The sequence below is a fragment of the Podarcis muralis genome, chromosome 8, assembly GCF_964188315.1.
Source record: "Podarcis muralis chromosome 8, rPodMur119.hap1.1, whole genome shotgun sequence".
Lineage (NCBI taxonomy): Eukaryota > Metazoa > Chordata > Lepidosauria > Squamata > Lacertidae > Podarcis > Podarcis muralis.
In genome coordinates this window covers 46,234,957-46,251,934 of record NC_135662.1, presented here as the reverse complement: position 1 = coordinate 46,251,934, position 16,978 = coordinate 46,234,957, and the positions used below count along the sequence as shown (strand labels likewise).

General features: G+C 38.0%; 1 protein-coding gene across 1 annotated transcript in view; it reads left to right on the top strand.

The window, feature by feature from the left end:
• YES1 (YES proto-oncogene 1, Src family tyrosine kinase) overlaps nucleotides 1-15,026 on the top strand; it is a 29,582-nt gene extending 14,556 nt beyond the window's left edge. The window contains exons 3-12 of the mRNA XM_028737240.2: nucleotides 2,080-2,179; nucleotides 3,401-3,499; nucleotides 6,089-6,192; nucleotides 6,292-6,441; nucleotides 6,625-6,780; nucleotides 7,170-7,349; nucleotides 9,064-9,140; nucleotides 9,493-9,646; nucleotides 10,199-10,330; nucleotides 11,389-15,026. Coding sequence (XP_028593073.1) covers nucleotides 2,080-2,179; nucleotides 3,401-3,499; nucleotides 6,089-6,192; nucleotides 6,292-6,441; nucleotides 6,625-6,780; nucleotides 7,170-7,349; nucleotides 9,064-9,140; nucleotides 9,493-9,646; nucleotides 10,199-10,330; nucleotides 11,389-11,597 — 1,361 coding nt within the window. The 3' untranslated portion in view covers nucleotides 11,598-15,026. The remainder of the gene's footprint in view (nucleotides 1-2,079; nucleotides 2,180-3,400; nucleotides 3,500-6,088; nucleotides 6,193-6,291; nucleotides 6,442-6,624; nucleotides 6,781-7,169; nucleotides 7,350-9,063; nucleotides 9,141-9,492; nucleotides 9,647-10,198; nucleotides 10,331-11,388) is intronic.
• The last annotated feature ends 1,952 nt before the right edge of the window (nucleotides 15,027-16,978 follow it).

The following is a 16,978-nucleotide window of genomic DNA, read 5'->3' as shown; positions in this document are numbered from 1 at the left end:
GTTCCAACCTTTTTAAAAAAGAAATATCCAAACTGAATAGCCCCCAAAGGGTTTTCTATAAAAAAAATCTGCTGAAATTTTCCCCACCCTCACACATTATGTTTCGACAGTTATGTTAGTTTTGCTGGATCAAGGGGATAATATGGTTGCAGTAACAGGAAATCAGTCTACAACAATGATCATCTGTACTCAGTGTAAGTCTTTAGGAGAAAATGCATACGTGTGTACAATGATTTTCCTTAGACCACTGAGGGGTAAAAAAAAAAAAGTTCTCTCTTAAACTAAATTGAGATTGAGTATTTACAGTAGTACCTTGGTTCCTGAATGGCTTAGTTGTCAAACAAATCAGCTCCTGAACGCAGCAAACCCAGAAGTAAGTATTCCAGTTTGTGAACATTTTTTGGAAGCCGAACATCCGACACAGCTTCTGCGGCTTCCGATTGAGTGCAGGAAGCTCCTGCAGCCAATTGGAAGCTGTGCCTTGGTTTTTGAACAGTTTCAGGAGTCAAACAGACTCCCAGAATGGATTAAGTTCAAGAACCAAGGTACCACTGTACTTTGAGTGCTCTGTGAAAACTGCAACCATAAAGATTCAAAAATCTAAGAAGTTTATCCATAGCGTGTGCTGAACTTCAGAAAGTTTCTTAAATAAACCCAGCAAAATTGAAGAGGTGGCTTGTTTTTAGTGAAGGGATGTATGTGGGCAGAGTTTGTAGCCTGTATTTTCTGTTGAACTGATACTTGCTTCTTCTTGAAATGTGATCTATACAAAATGCCAGTTTGAGGCCTTTCCTGAAATGAACTGTGGTAGAGTCTTAAAATAAAGCATACTGCAGTAAATGTATCTGCAGTATTAAAATATGTACATTTGAAAGCATTGTGCCAAAGCAGTGAATTCAGTGAGAGAATATATAGCTACCATCTGTAGAAAAATCAATTAAATTGTTCTTTACAATCCATTATAGTGATCACAGCACTCTTTTGTTCTTGTCATCTTTTATTGAAAGTTGCAATTCACACTGGAAGTTTAGTTCTGGCATCTTGTGTACTCTGGAAAAATATGGCCTCTGTGTGTGCTGAGCTTAGCTGCCTATGGGTAGAAAGGAAAACATGGGGCTGAATAATGGGAAACAGATACACCTGCTGATTGGAGTTGCTGAGTGAGAAAGGGTGCCATCATCTGTGTCACTTGCATTCCGTATTCTTCAAACTTATTTGCTACTCTCCAGTTGGCAGTTGGAGTAAGAAATAATCACTGAAGCACATCACACAAACACATATGTGTGTGTATATGGAGTTCCTACAAAGCTCAACTGTGATGTTTTGTTTTTTCTTCTTCCTGAAGTGTTTGAAGGGTCTGAACACACATGGTAAACATACAGCTGGAACCCTTGCCCAGTCATTTATTGTAGAGCCGTATTTGTTGAGTTTTTAAACATGCAATGTAGTCAGCCTGTATTAGAATCATAATGTGAAATTCAGCTCTCGAATATTAAAGCAGTAGGAGTTAACCAGAATTCTTTAAACAAATAAATTGAAATTGGGCAATGTTCCCATTGGAAAACACCTACAGACATTGCATTAGATCCAGATCAAGAAAATTGCTTTTAGTTTCCATTGCAATAAATGGAACTTACCGTATTGGCCTGAATATAAGCCTCACTTTTTTCCAAATTCGGACCGTGAAAAGTTAAAGTGCGTCTTAAATTCACGACCTTACCAAAAATTGGCTTTTATGATATCGCTACTGAAACAGACATACGGTAAAATGGAAAGGGTGTGAGTGCCTGTGGAATTTTAAGGGAGCTGCTTATATTCAGGAATTGTCTTTTTTTCTCCCCCCCCCCCTTGAATTTTAAAGGTGCTGCTGATATTCTGGTGTGGCTTATATTTGGGTCAATATGGTATATCATGACTAACATTTCACATGGATTTTAGTAGGACCTAGGTGCAACGAAGCTCGTCTGGATGCAGCCCATTCTTCCCATTCAAATTACCTTCAAGATGAAATTGAAAGAACACTTTATATGCCTCCTGTTTAGCAAAAGACCTGATTTTCATATTTTTGCTTTCCCTAAGGTGGCGTTACTATTTTTGTGGCCTTATATGACTATGAAGCCAGAACTACAGATGACCTTTCATTCAAGAAGGGTGAACGGTTCCAGATAATCAATAACACGTAAGTATTTTCATCTTCCTGTAGACCTGACTGCACATGTTAGGCATGTGTAGCTGTCTGCTGACAGGATGGCTACTGACTGGGGTAGCTCAGTTGGTGGAGCATGAGACTCTTAACCTCAGGGTTGTTGTTTTGAGCTCCACATTGGGCAAAAGATTCCTGCATTGCGGGCGGTTAGACTAGATGACCCTTGTGGTCCTATGGTTCTGTAGTCAATGGTAAGAGCCACTTCTATGCAGACCATGCATGCAGGAGGGGTTGGATGCAAAGGGAAACTGGATTGCAGCCGTTGTTCATTTTAGGGGTCAGGATTATCTCCAGAACAATACCATCATCTTGTTAGCTGCACCACCGTCAGAAGTGTGGTGAGTGGCAGCCTGGAAGAGGGCATTTTTCTGCGGCAGCCCCTAAATTGTGCAACTCCCTTTATTGCATAGTTTATGCCACTTGCAGAAGTGTTGCACTTCTGTGCCCTATAACAGTTAAGGTTTCTTATTTTGTGGGACCCAAGTCTTGCTGAATTCATATTGCTCTAATCCATTTGGTATAGTTTTATGTGCTTTATAATTGTAACAGTTGTATTTGTTTTTTTATAATTGTATAATCTTATCTTTGTAACTCATCCTGTGACCTTACAGTGAAGAGTGGGTAAGAAATAAAAAAATAAAGGGCAGGTAGTAGATCTAATTATATACGCACACACACACTATCTATCTATCTATATCTAATATGCATATATCATGAAAGTTTTTGCCAAATTGGAACTTGCAGTAAGATGCTTCCAAGTCTTCTGAGATTCCAAGTCTCCTCTAATAATGAAACTGCTTTTTGACATTCAGAAGATGATCATATTTTATTCCCTAATTGAAGAGTTATTTTTAAAAGTCACTTTCCATTATTTTCCAGAGTTGAGAGGACATTCTGTCTCCTTCAGGGCTTCCTAACCTTGGGAAACCAGAGCCTTTCAGGATCCGTTTTCTAGAGTCATCCTTTCCAATTATTGGTCAAAGGTTTACTAGAGGCAAGGTGGAATTTGACCTAAACAGGGGGAAATTTACTTGTTTCTAGTGCAACTTAGTTGAGATTCCGTTTTCCTAAATTTCAATAAGGCCATATTAGCTAAGCAAGGACTGAAGATCAGTTTATGTATTCATGTCATTTCACTTTGCCAAGTGACTTATTGTTCATGTATACTCAGTGTAATACCTTTTTTTTCCCCAGGGAAGGAGACTGGTGGGAAGCACGATCAATTGCAACAGGAAAGAGTGGCTACATTCCTAGCAATTACGTAGCTCCTGCAGACTCCATTCAAGCAGAAGAGTAAGGCATTGTTGTGTCCTTGGTCAGTCATTTCACCCATAACCTTTCAACAGAATTATAGGCAGACGAAAGATTGCCCTATTCCAAGTGCCTTGAGGGACTAAATGAAACCAATCTCTTAATAAACATTGTTTACATTTTAGCTTATATTTACATAACATACACCAGAGTTTTGGGAACGGTATTTGCATGTGTAGCTGCTGATGCAATTATTGGCCCATCACAGTCCGCAGATATTGGGTAAGGGAGAAGCTAAATTATTAATAGATACCATTTACAACAGCTTTGGGGCCAGATTCAACTACTCCCTCTCATGCTCACCCGCTAGGCATGAGATGGCTCTAAGGTTTTGATTATTTGTGAAGTCCCACATAATATGAAGGATTATTGCACATGCTTAATCTAATGCTGATAGAAGAATGCTCTACAATGCTTGTGTTGTTTAACAGATTTTTATATTTACCAATATTTTTTACATTCTAACCTAGTTACTAAGGGCAACAGGGTCATGGAACACAGCTAGATGGCTACACTATTGGGAAAGTGCTGGAGTACTACTTGTAGATTATGAAAGTAACCTTCCATTAACTTGCTGTGGGTGGAATTGAATAATAGTGGTTGATGACTCATGCATTAGCAAGTCCTTTGACATAGATACTCCAAGAATTTATTTATCACGCAGTGTTTGTTGCTATGAACCATACTTTGTTATCTAAATCTTGGGTGAAAGCAGTTCTCTCTCTCTGTATTGCTGCATTTTTAAGTGCTTTTTAAAAAAGGCTTTGCGTACTAGACAACCAATTTTTGTCTTGCCACCAATCCACTCTCTTAAGTCCTCTGGCATGCATAGGGATCTTAGGAATAGGTGAAATTACATCTTACGATGGCACTGAAGTTATCCTCACCCAGGTTTTGATGCAAACTTAAGGAACTTGTTAAACACCACATCAGATGAGAACTCCCAAATTCTTATCTGGCTCAGCTCACGATCAAATTTGGAGAAGAATTAATGACTTCCCCCTTAACGCAATTCCATTGACCATTTGCAAGGAGGCAGCAGGAGCACTGAGCATTCATAGGGCAAGGGAGAAAATTAAGCAGAAAGGCATTGTTCCTTCTCTCCTTCTGCTTTCCTGACATGACAGTAAGCCTGGGGAAATATGAGACAGGTAAAGTCTCCTGTGGGGCACTGCAGTTGCAGCAACCTTTGGGAGAACTAAATTGCACATGACCACTCTGCCTTTGTACCCAGCGCATTGTTAATGAAAGAAGGAGAAAAGAGATACCCCTCTCTTCTTCTCCCTCTCTACAACTTCCACTGCTGCTACCAGATTTCTGGATAAATGTAGGGAAGAGGGGGAAGAGGAGTTCTGCTGAGTGTGGTGGACTGATAGGACCATCTAAGGCTGGCACTAATTTTTTTATTGGGCCTTTGGTTTGACTTGGAAAAATATGTTCAGTTTTTTGGGTTTTTTCCCCAGGAGAACTTGGATAATATCTAAATCAATCTGGGAACAATTTTAGAAAGCTTTCCCATCTACAGTCTTATCTCATTCCCACCTGGGTTATGGGGAAAGCTAGAACTAGCAGAAGACTCCTTTTGCATACCTCAGTATGAATGAGTGCCCGTCCTGTGGAACACCCTCCCTTCAAATGTGAAGGAAATAATCAGCTACCTCCTCTTTAAAAGACATCTGAAGACAGCCCTGTTTAGGGAAATTTTTAATATATAATGCTGTATTGTTTTTAACACTCAATTGTAAGCCGCCCAGAGTGGCTGGTGAAACTCAGCCAGATGGGCGGGGTACAAATAAATTATTATTATTATTATTATTATTATTATTATTATTATTATTATTATTATGAGAAGGAACCATGTCTATAGTTTATTTTTAATCTATAAATATTCGGTTGCATAAGTTTAATTTTATTGCTTGCTAATGTTTGTTTCTATGCTAGTCAGGAGTGTTTAAGATACAATAGGATATAAAATGATATGTCACACATAACATAATGTGTTTTCCAAATCAATAAATAGTTATAAATATTGCCTCGCTTTAAAATACTGTTTGATATGCTTGACATTTAAAAAATACCACAAAACTACAACGGAACAATGAATTTTAAATGAAAAAATGTAGGGGAACAACAAAATTACACTGAAGCTACAATCCAAAGACTGCCTCAGCAAAACCAGTGATTGCATTAGTCCAGAATTTTTAACTATTTTAATTGAGCAGTTAACCCCCCATGTCATTCCACAACTGTGGGCCACAAAAGAGTTTGCCATGGGGTATGAGAGAGTGGCTAGAGTTCAAGAATAAGAATAAAGACTTAGACTATTACTGGGCCTTTGGAACAATTTCCATGGTTCTTAAACCATAGTCCATAAAGAAGGAAACCATACTTCCTGTTCAAATAGAAAATATTGCAGGTTTATAGTAGGATCAGTGTGGAAAGCCATATTCTTATCACTTGAGATGCAATTGACTTTTTTTGGTAAAATGTTATCTTTACACTGCAGTATTATCCAGACTGTTGCAAGAGAATCCTTATTTGACCATATATTTTTTCCTTTGAATTATCTAGATGGTATTTTGGTAAGATGGGCAGGAAAGATGCAGAGAGATTACTTTTAAATCCTGGGAACCAACGTGGTATTTTCTTAGTCCGTGAGAGTGAAACCACAAAAGGTATATCATTAATTTTGTTATTTCATAGGGCAAACAACTATTGTTGTTTATAAATACATTGACAAAAGCAAAACTTTACTTTTTTACCTTTTTTTCAAGGTGCTTATTCCCTTTCTATACGTGACTGGGATGAGGTTAGAGGTGACAATGTGAAACACTACAAAATTAGAAAACTTGATAATGGTGGATATTACATAACAACTAGAGCACAATTTGAATCTTTGCAAAAGCTGGTCAAGCACTATACAGGTAAGTCTTAAATCCTCCAGCTTCATATATAGCTGCAGAAATGAAAATATATAGAAGCAGATCTTGATATTATTAAAAGATGTATAAAGAGCACTTTTGGTCTAATGAGAGAATTTATGGAAATGACTTTTTGTTGTTGAAAATTGTGACTATCTGGGATTTTTTTCTTCTTCTAATTACCAGATCATGCTGATGGCCTGTGTCATAAATTAACAACTGTGTGCCCAACTGTGAAACCTCAGACACAAGGTTTAGCAAAAGATGCCTGGGAAATTCCTAGAGAGTCTTTGCGGCTAGAGGTTAAGCTGGGTCAAGGATGCTTTGGTGAAGTATGGATGGGTAAGCATTGCACAGGGAAGGGTCATAGTTAAGTGGTGCAGCATAGGCTCTACATGCAGAAGAAACCAGGTTCAGTCTGGCTCCTCCCATTTGCAAAGGATCCCTGGAAGGAGGGCTAAGAAGACTTCTGCCTTAAGGCCCTAGAGAGCAACTGCCAATCAATGTAGACAACCCTGGACAAGGTGGACCATTGATCTGATTCAGATTAACGCCTCTCATCGGTTCATGAATCATGAATAAAGGGATTTTAATATGATTCTCTATATAGTTTTCAAAGTAAAAAAAGAGAAAGCAGTTATAGGTAACTGATTAGTCTAATGCCATTTATTTATTAGATTCTGAAAATCTCTCTCTGCTGTAACTGACAGTATAATGCACTGCTTCCATAGGAACATGGAACGGAACTACAAAAGTAGCAATCAAAACACTAAAACCTGGTACAATGATGCCAGAAGCTTTCCTACAAGAAGCTCAAATAATGAAGAAATTAAGGCATGATAAACTTGTTCCACTTTATGCTGTTGTTTCTGAGGAGCCAATCTACATAGTCACTGAATTCATGACAAAAGGTACTTGTTTCTTCTTAGATGGATACAAAAGAGATCGAAATGGAAATATTTTGTAAATTCTGTTGTTTGGTTTGCTGGGTCTCCCTTGCAAGTAATCTGATGGTCTTTAAAAGACTGACATATTCTCTTTTTTCTTTCTTACATTGTCACAGTTTTAACTGCTTAACTGTTTGGTGTTCCATTAGGGAAAATTTCCGGGAACCTATATATGAATGGCATCAATATTTTGCTTCAATCCTATTGCTACATAAAATAAAGATTCATTTAAAACTATTTCAGATAAGACTTTCTAAAACAGGGTCTGCTTGGTATGTAATGCTAAACAATAGTTCAGTGTTACATGCACAAGTCCCAGGTTCACGCATCCCCCTGTCCTTTCTTATCTGGTTGTGACCACCATGAGTCAATTGGAAGCATTTGCTTCCTTTTTCAACTAACCACTGTTTGTCATCATGTCTTAACAGTCTTAATACTTCCAATATCCCCCTTGTAGCTATGCAAAAGGAAAAGTGAGGGAGAAGACACAAGTACAAAGCTCATGAACATAACATTAAACTGTGGTTTAGTGCTTTGTGCAAACTCAGCCTATATGTCAGATACAGTCTGACTTCATAGAGTCTTTTGCATCTGAAACAAAAGGATAGTTCTTGTACTGCAGACATGCTGATCTGTTTCCAATTAAGCACTTGGTGCATCAGCTGAAATGAGGCCAAGACACAGGCTCCTGTGCTCCCCCTCTTCAGTCTCCTCCACATGGCCCAGAAGAGGATTTTGGCAATATTTAGTTATATTTTCACAGAATCCCAGCTTGTTGTTGCATATGAACTAGTTTAAAAAGCTAGTTTCATAATGCAGAGTTTAAAGTTTTAAAAAGTTATAAACCACAATCTTTGATTTTTAAACAACCATGTGCTAGTGACATAGAAGAAAAAGACTGGGCGCATGAATCTCATTCCAGCTTCTCCATGTAGTGCTCAACCATGACTTAGCTTAGTGTTGTGTGCAAACACAACCATTGTCAATTAATGTTGCCTTCTGTATGTGAATGTACATGAGTGGATGAAAACTTATGCACTCAGGTGCATAGCAGTAGTAAATGAAATTTAAACTGGCTTCAGTTCCATTATTTTCCTAGCTGCTTGCTGTAAATGTAGAAACTGCTATTGTACAGATTCTGGTAATCCAGTCTCTTTGCAAGAGGGAGAGCTCTACTCAAATGCTGCCTGTGACTAATAGATAAATCAATACTACATTTGCATCCATTTCCACAGGTCACTTGTTTGTTTGTGCATATGTGATGTAAAATTGGTGCCTCACAAAGTTATGGAGGTGGTTTCTTTTTGGGGAGTCTCATGTTCAATAAATTTTAAATGGCTCTAAATTAACAGCATTGAGCCTCTCACCCAGATAAATCCAAGGAATTAGCAGCAGTAGCAGCATTGCAGTCCCTTATATCTATTTCCTTCGTTTTGATTCTGTCAGTATTAGGTTTGTGCAATATGCTTGAGACAACCCTATTTTGAACTGTCCCTTGGAAAATTATGCGAAATCATTGTGTTTTGGACACTACTGTGTTTTGCAAAGAATATTATCTATGCTAACAGATTCCATAGCTGAGAAAACAGCCTAGAACCATTCCCTGTAAAATACTTTAATAATGTCTCATATAAGTTTCCAGCTGCACCTAAATAAATGCACTAATGTCTTTCTGCAGGTAGCTTGCTAGACTTTCTTAAGGAAGGAGAAGGGAAATATTTAAAGCTTCCGCAGTTGGTGGATATGGCTGCTCAGGTACTTGTTTAAATCAAGAGAAGTCATTTTGCTAGATTATTATCTTGTTACAACATAGTAGTATTGGGTAAATGTTGAACACAACAGTCTGCTTTAACTAGTGTATAGTTTTTTTCAGTTTATGAAGAACTTCTAATTCTGTTTGCAAAATAATAATTACTACAAGCTTGAATAGAATATATGCATAGTTCAGTCTAAAAATCTTAAATCTAAAAAGGGTAAAGATCTAGTATCAGTGTTATGTTTGTAAAATGTAACTTAGGCAGCTAAACAAGAGCAAACATGTTTATTAGTATATGTTAAGTATTTGGGAGGCTATGAACTGTTTTGTTGATATACAGTTTTTTTAAAGATTGCAGATGGCATGGCCTACATTGAAAGAATGAACTACATTCATAGAGACCTTCGGGCAGCTAACATCCTTGTAGGAGACAACCTGGTGTGCAAGATTGCAGACTTTGGCTTAGCAAGGTTAATAGAGGACAATGAGTACACTGCCAGACAAGGTAAATCTGTTATTTTGTTATATTTCTTGTTAACCAACAGAATTAATTTGAGAGATTTAAAATCTAGAACCACATCTGGGTTCATGATCAGCAGGGCCTAAGCATAACTGTTTGGGGCCCAATACACACTTGTAACATGGGCTTCTCTCACACACGTATTATAGTTGCATACCATCCTTGCAGTCTCATGAACCATGAAATAAAAATTTCTATTTCAATTCTGAAATTGCATTTTCTATATTTCTGAAATTACACCATATCCTACACTGGGGCTTTTCTATAATACCTGAACCCTATCATTGCTATATTTATATAACATTAGATCTAGCTTGAAGTTCAGAAACGTTATTATTTTGCAATTTGGGGGGTTGATCCTAACAAAGGTGTTACCCCATCAGTGTTTGATTCCCCCCTCCCCATGGGGCTGCAAACATTTTAAAAGGTTATTTAAATGTTTATACTTCTGGCCTTGTAAAATTATGAATTCTCTCCGCAGAGTCAATCTTGCAAATTCACACCAAAACTACTTTTTATACTTCTATCCACTTTTAGGGGCCAAATTCCCAATTAAGTGGACAGCACCTGAGGCTGCATTATATGGTCGGTTTACAATTAAATCTGATGTCTGGTCATTTGGAATTTTGTTGACAGAGCTTGTAACAAAGGGTCGTGTGCCATATCCAGGTAAAAAAAAAGAAAGAATAAGAATATTGTTTGCTTATATGGTATCTTGAATGTGTGAGCTAACTCACTGTTCTATTTCTTGCTGTGTGTTTTTTGCTTAAAAATTCATGCAGTGCAAGATAGCCTGTTTTAGTCACTAGTATTCAAAACTGGTTTGTCTCCAGCATTGTTTTCACATGTGAACAAGAGTTCACCACTAAACTAAAAGTACTGAAGATTAATTTGTTAGTTTAGTTAGGTGGTTCTGCTTTATGAAAGGACTGGAGCCTATATATTATACTATTATTGATTTTGGTCACCTCGGAAAATCAATTCTCTAGGCAGTGTACATACCAATATGTGAAACAAGATTACACCACCACAATAATACAAGAAATTCAATGCTAAAAGCTTGTCCCAGCATGAAATAAAACAAACGTCCGTCACAGTAAACAGAACATTTCACAAATAAAAGAGCTAAAACCAACCTATCAGCAAAGACTAATATGAAAATGATATCAATAGGGCTGGGGGTATATAAAAGTTGTTGCAAAGAGAGAGAAGATGAAGGAGCCTCAGGTTGCTGGGGAAGAACCTGTGTGAGGAGAGCCGTGGGAAGGTGAAGACCCTCAGTCCTCGCAACTGCCTCATTGGGGCAAGACCTACCGGGGAAAGTTGCTCTGATCACTAGGCCTGAGCTGTTCTGGTTTCTTTGGAGTTAACTTCACTGAAACTGGTTGTTTTGTTGTTGACCTGCCCCTGACTCCAGCTCCTGACATTAACTATAGACAAAACTGCAAACTGTAGTTAACAAGACAGTGTCTATTCGTTTCAGATCTCAGTTTGTCACCCCCCAAACAAACCAAGACTTATGACTGACTTCAGGTTTGAAAACTCAGACAGTCATAGCTTAGCGACACAAACTATGGGTTTGCATTACATCTGAACCCAGCCAATATCTTGTTTCAGATACATCCGTTATTCATAGATTCTCAAAAGGCCAGAAAATCAGTGGCCATTCCTTAAAAGCTCTAACGTGTTCTTGACTATAAACTTCAATCCATATTGTATAATTTTAGGCATGGTAAACCGGGAAGTTTTGGAACAAGTGGAACGTGGCTATAGAATGCCTTGTCCTCAAGGATGCCCAGAATCTCTCCATGAGTTAATGAAACTGTGTTGGAAGAAAGATCCTGATGAAAGACCAACATTTGAGTATATTCAATCTTTCTTAGAAGACTATTTTACTGCAACAGAACCACAGTACCAGCCTGGAGATAATTTATAAGTCTTTGGCCTACATTCATTGCACAAATCTGCCAAATATAAAATACTTCCCAAAAAAAATCCTTGCTGATTGGAAGGACTCAGAGGAAAGCAAATTGCCATTTGCATGCTCTTGATGGCTAGCAAACTGGAATTCCATAATACAATTGCACAAAACCACTTTTTAAAGTGTTATACCCAAATGTACCAATGATGTGATATTTTCCTTCCTTATTCTGTCAGGGTCCAGAAGAAGCATACCTTAAAATTGGTGGTAAAATGAGTGTTACCATTACAGTTCATAAGAGTGGCACAGCTAATCTGTTTCTTTTCTCTTGTCTTATCTGTACTGCAAAGGGAACACCAGCAATTAGATAAACTTCTGAATGGAAATGTTCTGAGAATAAGAAAGGAGGTGTACGGGACCAAACAATTCTGTTCCAATTTTATAAAATGTCCTGTGTCCAAAAATTGAGATAGCACTACAGTTGTGATCTTGAGACCCATTTTACATTGATTTAATTATGATAGGAAAGTATTCTTTTAAAAACCAGACAATTTATGATAAACTTGATTAAATTGTAGACCTCAGTAGTGGAAGTGAAGAGCATTAATGCACTGTAGAGATACTTTTATGTTAATGTAACTGAAAATTAGTATATGCAAGTTGATCTCCCCCACTCCACCCCCACTTCTGCTATACTCTAATTATAAATTATAAAGGTAACCACAAGTTGAATTAATGCAATCAGGGGGAAAGAGAAAGTCTCATCATTCTTTCAAGAGGTAGCCTTTCAGAGAGAAATGCCCTGTGAAACATGCCTCAATCTTGTGAGCTTCTTTCAGGAGAGAGAGAAAGAGAGAGAGAAAGAGAGGGAGGGAGGGAGAGGTGGTCAGTAGATACATATGCTTCCTATAAAACATTGCTAGTTCAGGGATTCACAAAATTGCACTTCTGCTTTTCTTAAGAAGATACTCTTATGTATCATTAACAAAGTATTTATGGGAAAAAGTGTGAAAAGTTGAGGAGCCCAATATATTTAGTATTAGATTATTGACAGCAAATTATTGATGGTTAGTTGGCCCAGCTGTTGCATACTATATTCAAGCACCAAGCCAACAGAGCATGCATACAGAACAGGGTTTGCACATGGAAGGGCTGTTTAGAAAAGCCAAACTCCCACCAATAAGTGGCTGTGTGTGGAAGGGGGAGTGGTTGGTAGGATTTACCATTCCCGCCCCCCGGGCTTTGCATATTCACCCCACTAGATTCAGCTAGTGGCAAGTGTGGAGGAGCCTTCTTCCACCTGCATATTGTCCTTAGTTATATTTGGAAGTAATAGTAGTTAACATAACCTCTGACATATCAAGCAATAATGTGCCGTTGGCATTGTTAGAATTTGCCAATTTTACTTTTAAAAAAATTCTGCACAACAAACTTTTTCTGTGAAAATTATGATCAACATCATTGTCATATCAGACAAATTGTATGGATTTAGTTCTTAATGGTTACATTTGTTGCATCGGGAGTTTTGAATTCTGCTCCTACAATATTTTTTGTAAAACGGTGCAATTATGTTGCATTTTCCCTTATCATTTATGCACCCCTAACTATGAAATTTTCTAAGGGTTCTATGTAGAAAATAAATTATGAGATTGTGATTTTTTCCTGTATGTTAGAATGGGTAATGCAATTACATTTATGTAATAATGCAACACATCAGTAAATTATTCTGATATTGATTGGATGTTTATTAACAAATGGAACAATTCATTGTAACAACATTTGTATAGTGAGGAAATAAAAAAACACTTAACTTTATGAGCCAGTTCATGAAAAACGATTATGTATTTTAAAAAGAATGCCCTCAGTATCTACAACTTTCTTTGTGATAAGTCTTTTACCTCAAATCTTTGATATAATTAAGCTGTTTTGGCAAATAAGAACTTGACACTGACATACTTTTTTTATTAAAAGTAATACAATACACTACAAAAATTAATTATTTTTATAAAGTATGTTTTTGATTTTGTTTAACAGGATTGATTTTAAATTAAATTCACCCAAATTATAGCAGCTTATCTTTTTTAAAAAAAGAAAAGAAAAACCCTGATAGGTTCCTGAGCTGCTTTCTTAAGCCAGTATGACATAGGGGTTAGGGTGCCAAGGAGAGCAGGGTGCAAATCCCCACTTGGGATTCCTGCTCACTGGGGGTCCTTAGGCCAGGCACTGCCTCTCAGCCTAACTTACCTCACAGGGTTGTTGTGGGGATGGGGGAGAGCTATGTGTGTCACCTTGGGCTGAAAAGGGCGGCCTATAAATGCAATAAATAAATAAATAATTTGAACATCACTTTAGAACTCTAGAGGATTATAAGAATCACTATTCTGTTGGCATTTCATTTTGCATTCTTCTAAACATTTTTTTCAGCAGTCCATATAGACTATAACTTGCAGGTGTCAGGGCTTACTTAATTTCTCCCCCTTAGAATATTAATTACTTTTCATAAATTATTTTCTCGGTCCTGTTTCCGTATCAGTGAGCAAGTGAACCCTTCTAAGATACGCTCTGAACTGTTTCCCCTTACCAATTAACGATAAGAAAACACTAACGACTGCTTTGCTCCATGTGGATGAGGCGTCTTGTGATATTATGAATGTTTTGTTATTAATTTGTATACTTCGCAGCGGTTCTTGGGCTACAGTCCCAGGATTGCAGCCGTATTTGTGGATATTCCCTGCTCCAGTACTTTGCCAACTAGATCAGAGACTGAACTGTACCATGAATGGAATAGTATCACTGCTATGTGTGTGTGTGGATCTCAGGATTTTCTCCCCTCCACTTCCTTCCACATGTGTGAGTTGCATTGGTAGATGTTGGGGAGTTTGCACCCCACAGCAGCCTCTTGCATGAGTGGTGTGTGTGTGTGGTTGTGGTTTGCTCCTCAGTGGACTGGGAGTGATTAAGAAAATTATGCAGAAACACAGCTGAAAAGAATGGATGCCACCATTTCCTTGTGTTGCTCCTGTTCATTTCAAAGGGATCCGTGCTGGGAAAGTTCCCAACAGATTGTGCTGTTGGTTATAATTTCTCAGACACTACTTCCATGCCATCTCAGCTCGTTTTTAATGCAAACGACACAAAAGCTTAGTTTTGTGCATTGTTTCCCATGTCTTCTTCCACAACCTCATTCTTCATTCAATATTGTACAGCCAATCCCACATCTCCAGTGTACAGAAGTGCCGCTGTATATTATGACTGTAGAAATCCTAGTATACTGTTTTCTAAACAAAACAAAACGACGATGCAAACTTTTTACATGTTTTCAACTACTACATTTATTGTATTTTCAGCACTTGCGCTACTGTAATCAATCATTTAAGAATGATTTTGATATTTTAATGGAAACAGTTATGTAACATTTCTGATTAAAACTGTATTGCAAACCTTGCCCATCTGTTTTGTTGAAGCTACATTGTGTGGTAACTTTTCATTTTTAAATTTTGGTTTGGTTTTCCTATCATGCTGTGTACACAAGCTTAAATATTTTTAATATTTTATTACTTTTGCATAATTAAACTTCCTAAAGTATAATCATTGTGTAGTGGATACTGTTTACAAAAACAAACCATGGTTTAACATCTGTGGAAATCTAAGCATAACTCATTATTCCTCAATTCAGCAGTGGTGCTTATTTATATTACAGTCTATTTGTTAAATGTGATATTTTGCTAGATGTATGTCAATTCGTAACCACAGCCCTTTCCTCAAAAATGTCTGATATGAAAGTTCAAAAAATAACAAATTGTTGGAGCAGAGTGTTTAATAGCTTTGACATTGACAATTTGTATTTTCAGACAGTATCCAGGGCACTCTTCCCCATACAAGTTTCCTGGATTAAATCAACTTTTACCCAGACTTCTTGAAAGTGGCCACTTATTTGCCTCTGAATCTTATTGAAGTAGGCTATAGCATTATGGTAATTGCTAGTAGCACTTCATATTCCTATTAAATTATATCAGAACATCTTGCATATATATCCTATTAGATGAGGTAGTGAACCCTGATCCAAAAAGTCCCCACTTAACAACTCCCTATTATTTTGGAAGATGCTCATTCCTGAAACTTTCTACTTCCACTGATAACTCCCAAATGTCTCTTACCCCTGGTTTTGCTGCCTCCTTGGCCAGCTATTGATTTTGTTCTAGGCCAGTCATCTGTCTGTGATGAAGAGCAAGTGAAATACTGTCAAGGATAAAACAGCCTTAGAAAAAATTAGTTTCCTTGCGGAGAACACACAGGCGTGGGAAAATCTCAGGATAACGGTGCTACAACCAGTTACTAGAAATTGGAGAGAGATGCAGGGATGATCTTTCTCTACTCTCCCCCCTTAATTTCAGAAGTACAGTAGACAAACTCCCACACAGCTCAAGGGAAAGAGACACAGCTTTGCTTCCTGTTAATCAAGCAGCACTATGTGCAGTTTCAGCAGAGACCAATATCCATGGGGTTGTTCCTATGTCTTATTTATACCATCTATTTGCAGTCTCTCTTTCCCTCTGTCCGTGTGTGTGTGAGAGAGGGAGATAGTAAGTGTATGAAATCAGCTTGAAGCCTATTTTGAGTGTGAAAATGCACACAACCTTTCACATCAGTAACGAACGACATACATTACAAGGTGTGATATTATCAGTTCATATTTCTCTGATTTTAAATATGTTTTGTGACCTAGCTCTACTGTGTTTTTACGAGCAATTTATGCATTTTCCTCCATTAGTCCATTTTCTACCTGTCAGCCTCTTCTGACTTGCCAATTATGTCTCCTTACTGATTTGTTTGCATATTCCGATAATCGACATAAGGTATTTTTTTTTAAAAAAATTGTCTACATAAACTGGTGTGAAGCCCAGATACCCAAGCTTAATAGTTTTTGCTGTTTTTGAAATGACTAGTGAATTTAAGAAGTATTACCTCAAAACCACAGACTTGCAAGTAGAGTTAATTTTGAGCAGGGCAACTGAACTGTGGCCACAGTTAAAGGTAAAGGTACCCCTGCCCGTACGGGCCAGTCGTGTCCAACTCTAGGGTTGTGCACCCATCTCACTTAAGAGGCCGGGGGCCAGCACTGTCCAGAGACACTTCCGGGTCACGTGGCCAGCGTGACAAAGCTGCTCTGGCGAGCCAGCACCAGCGCAGCACACGGAAACACCGTTTACCTTCCCACTATAAAGCGGTACCTATTTATCTACTTGCACTTAGGGGTGCTTTCGAACTGCTAGGTGGGCAGGAGCTGGGACTGAAAGACGGGAGCTCACCCCGCCACGGGGATTCGAACCGCCGATCATACGATCGGCAAACCCTAGGCACTGAGGTTTTACCCACAGCGCCACCCGCATCCCTTG